Genomic DNA, 4,228 nt, shown 5'->3' with positions numbered 1-4,228 from the left:
AAAAAAAAATGAAAAAACACAAAGTAATTAATTACTGTTATTAAAGAGAAATAAGTTTAATTGACTTTCTTGATAAATATTATTTGAATAAATTTAAATTTGTTCATTGTTTATTTGTTTCTTTATTCTTTAAAAACTTCTACCTCTCATTGTTAAACATTCACATAATATGGTTCAATTGTTTTAAAAAACATTGGTGAAGAATTATCATCTTCAATGTGAAAAGAAGAATAAAAAGGTTTTATGTCAGTGAAAAAGAAAGAAAAGGATTTAGGCTCTTCTTCTGTACTTGAAACAGAATTATCACAAACATCAGTTTCAAAAGATGATTCATTTTGTATTATAATTTCAGTCACAAAGGAGAATGTGACATAAATAAAGGTGTTTGTCTCAACTACTCTTTCTTGTTGGATTTGATTACCATTTATAAAGAATTTTATGCTTGTTTTATTGATTTTATTTTCAGGAAATTGAGATTGAATTTGGTTAATGATTGTTACTTTAATAACACTAAAACGATTATCTTCAATAAATAATGGCAAAAAGTCAGTCATTGAGTTTGTTTTATAAAATATGATGATAGGTGTCATGATTTTGTTTTTGTTCATTTCTCAGTTTGTTTAAATATCTTGGTTTATTTTCATCACAAGATGAATGACAAACTTCATCAGTTGAAACGTCAATCAATATAATTTGATATATAAAACATTATTTTATAATAAACCCTAAAAAAATAAAAGAAGAAAGAAAAGACAACAAAAAAACAGATAATGAGAATTGAGAAGTGTTACTTCTGTGGTGCAAATATTTATCCCGGACATGGGATGATGTTTGTAAGAAATGATGCAAAAGTATTTTGGTTTTGTAGATCGAAATGTCATAAAAGTTTCAAGATGAAGAGAAATCCACGTAAATTCAAATGGACAAAAGCATACCGAATGACAACAGGAAGAGAAATGACAGTAGATAAAACACTCGATTTTGAGATGAAAAGAAATAGACCTGTACGTTATAATAGAGAGCTTTATGCAAAAACAATTATTGCTATGAAACGTATTGAAGAAATTCGTCAACGAAGAAAGTTAAGTCATTACATTGACCGTATTAGAGAAGGAAAACAAAATGAAATGAAACAACGATTAGCTCTTATTGAACGACATAAAGATGTTTTACCATTATTAAAATTAAGAGCACGAAAAGCCACTATTCCTGCTTATACTCAAAATCTTAAACGTAAAGCATTATTGAATAAAACAAAAACAAGTAGTATATCTGAGAAAGATGCTAATAAACACATGGATGAAGCTTAAGTAATAATGATACATTGATAAGAAGAGGTGTAACTGATTGATTTTCTTTTATTTAATTATACCAATTTTTTAATGAATATATGAGAAGTTTTAATAAAAACAAAGAAAAAAAAAACAACTAAGAAAGAATTACATAATTCTAACATGGAAAATAAACCACAAAAAGATATTTTTGAAGACATGAGACCAAAATTAAAACCTATTGAAAACAGTGATAGAAGAAAAAGATTATATGTTATTCAATTAAATAAAATGCTTGTTGAACATTTTAAAAAAGGAAATAATCTTAATGATTCAATTGGACTTAATCAATATGGTGAATTAGTAGAATTAAGTATAGAAGATGAACAAACAAAGAAAAAGTATGATTTATTTAAAACACAATGTAAAGATCCAATTTTTATTCTTAAACAAACAAACCAAGCATTTAAAAATTATGGAAAATCAGAAATGTATTTAAAACCAATAGTTAGAAGAAATGATATTATAATAAAACAACAAAAACCAAAATTAGTCATTAATGATGAAAGTTCAGAAGATGAAATTCCACATAAACCAATTAATATTTATAGAAAAAGAGAAGATATTATTGTTGATAAAAGAGTTAGAATGAATGAAACTGAATTAACAGATAGAATATTAGCAATGTTTAAGATTAAACCAACATATACATTTAATATGTTAAACTTAGAATTAAAACAACCAGAACAATATTTAAAAGAACAACTTAAAAAGATTTGTGATTTAGTTCAATCACCAACATCAAGTATGAAAGAATATCAACTTAAGAAAGATTATCAATAATTATTTCATATTTTTAATGTTATTCTTTTATTTTTTATTATTATTTCTATTAATACAAACAAATTCTTATTAAATGAATAAAAATCAATCAAATTAATAGATACTCTTTTTATCTCCAATCATGTGTTCCAGCTGTTCTTTTTCCAGCTAATAACCATTTTGGACGTTCAATATCATGTTTTCTATCTGATTCACCAGTCCTACTTTGTCGATGTAAAGCATCAATTGCTTTTCTACGTAATCTTTCTGCTTTGTCTCTCATCTCTTGTCGTGGCATTGAATGTTCTTCTCCTTTTCTAATTAAGGAATTAGACCTACTTCGTTTTCTACTATTTGATCTACCTCTTTTATCATCAGTTTCTTCTTCTTCTTCCATAAATGGAATATCTCTTCCTCTTTTAACACTTTTAGTTCTACTTCTTGATTTACTTTTAGCTAATTTTGATGTTTCATGTGCTGTTTCTGTATCTATACCTAAATCTTCTAAATGTTCTTTTAATTCATTTCTACTTCTTCCTCTAGTCATATTTTCAATTCTATTATTTTCATTTCCTTTCTTTGCTTTACTAACTGCTTTTAACACTCCTTGTGCTTCAACAATCTCTTCATATAATTTTTGATCTTCTTCACTTAATTTCATTGAATCATCAAATTCCATGGTAGCTGTAAGTAATTGTTCTTGTTCTTCTTTTTCTAATTCTTCTAATTTCTTTTCAATATCTGGATCAACATAATCTGCAATATTCATACCATCTACAATTTCTGGAATAACATCATATCTCCATTCATCATTATCCAAAATATATTTTTCTCTTTCTTTCATATATTCTGACCATGGAATTTCTCCTCGTTCATATGCTTCAAAATCATGTTGATATTTAATTAATTCTTTTTGACATTGTGTCATTTCTGGTTCAATTTCATCTGTCTCCATTTCTTTTATGACTGGAGCTGCAACAGCAGGTCTTGCAATATCATCTCTTTTCTTTGGCATAGTGACTCTTAATTTATTTAACAATAATTCTCCTTTCTTTCCACTAAATCGATCTTGAGCTACTGTTTCTTTCAATAATCCACATGCTTTTGTTTTTAATTCTCCATAAAGTTCTGGTTTATAACATGAACATTCACAACATAATGTTGACATTCCTTTAATTTCTTCAATAATTTTTCTTTCTTCTTCTTCTAATTGATTAATTGGACAAATATCAATTTTATTTAATACAAGAACAACAGGTTTTTGACTAAATAATGGTCTCATTGTTTTAAATAATTGTGCTTGCTGTTGAATAGTATATCCACAACTTCCACTAACATCCATAAGATATAATACACAACATGGTAAATGTGCAAGTGCTGTTATAGATTGCATTTCAATAACATTTCTTTCTTCTAATGGATGGTCAAGAATACCTGGTGTATCAATTACTTGCCATTGTGTATAATTAAAATCAGTATGTCCAATAAATAATGATTTAGTAGTAAATGCATATGGTTGAACATCAACATTTGCATTTGTAATAACATTCATTAATGATGATTTTCCAACATTTGGAAATCCTGCAAGAATTAATGATTTTGAAACTGGATCAATACTTGGAAGTCTTCCTAAATGTTGTCTTACTTGTTCTAAATATGCAAGTGATGCACTTTGTTGTTTAATAACAGATGTCATACGACCAAGAGCAGCACGTTTTAATTGTTTACATCGGTATAATGAATCGGCATATTTCAAATATTTACAATATTCTGTTCCAATTGAATCAATTAATTTCTTTGCAATGGAAAGTTGTGCTAATGCAAGTTTATAATGATCTCTATCATACAGAACATTCAATAAATCTCCATAAAATGGATGAAGATCATCAAGTAATGGAAACTCATCTAATATTAATGCTAATTTATCATGATATGATTGTGAACAATATTTAACCTTTCTCATATAAAATGCACGAATTCGATGAATAGCATATTGTTTATGAACAACAGTTGGAGTATGTTTATTAGTCCCACTAAGTACTACATCTTGTAATTCATTTGATGTTGGAACAGGCGTAATTTTTTTAAATGTATACAATGGCATGGTACTGAATTTACTCTATTATCTTTTTTTT

The 4,228-nt window shown here is 26.8% G+C and overlaps 4 protein-coding genes across 4 annotated transcripts; 2 read left to right on the top strand and 2 right to left on the bottom strand.

The window, feature by feature from the left end:
* Nucleotides 1–152: 152 nt before the first annotated feature.
* On the bottom strand, nucleotides 153–590 carry ENU1_108000 (hypothetical protein; the record flags this gene model as incomplete). The annotated part of the gene is made up of 1 exon (XM_008859479.1): nucleotides 153–590. The coding sequence occupies one exon, from the start codon at nucleotides 588–590 to the stop codon at nucleotides 153–155; it is 438 nt and encodes a 145-aa protein (XP_008857701.1).
* Nucleotides 591–770: 180 nt separating this feature from the next.
* Nucleotides 771–1,310, top strand: ENU1_107990 (ribosomal protein L24e protein; the record flags this gene model as incomplete). Its single annotated transcript, XM_008859478.1, has 1 exon — nucleotides 771–1,310. The coding sequence occupies one exon, from the start codon at nucleotides 771–773 to the stop codon at nucleotides 1,308–1,310; it is 540 nt and encodes a 179-aa protein (XP_008857700.1).
* A 144-nt stretch (nucleotides 1,311–1,454) lies between these two features.
* ENU1_107980 (hypothetical protein) lies at nucleotides 1,455–2,114 on the top strand (the record flags this gene model as incomplete). The annotated part of the gene is made up of 1 exon (XM_008859477.1): nucleotides 1,455–2,114. One exon carries the CDS (start codon nucleotides 1,455–1,457, stop codon nucleotides 2,112–2,114), a length of 660 nt encoding a protein of 219 aa, XP_008857699.1.
* Nucleotides 2,115–2,223: 109 nt separating this feature from the next.
* On the bottom strand, nucleotides 2,224–4,197 carry ENU1_107970 (nucleolar GTP-binding protein 1, putative; the record flags this gene model as incomplete). The annotated part of the gene is made up of 1 exon (XM_008859476.1): nucleotides 2,224–4,197. The coding sequence occupies one exon, from the start codon at nucleotides 4,195–4,197 to the stop codon at nucleotides 2,224–2,226; it is 1,974 nt and encodes a 657-aa protein (XP_008857698.1).
* Between the last annotated feature and the right edge of the window lie 31 nt (nucleotides 4,198–4,228).

Source organism: Entamoeba nuttalli (assembly GCF_000257125.1).
Source record: "Entamoeba nuttalli P19 unplaced genomic scaffold asmbl_4626, whole genome shotgun sequence".
Lineage (NCBI taxonomy): Eukaryota > Evosea > Mastigamoebida > Endamoebidae > Entamoeba > Entamoeba nuttalli.
The sequence above is the reverse complement of the archived record's forward strand: the minus strand, read 5'-3'. Positions and strand labels throughout refer to the sequence as shown.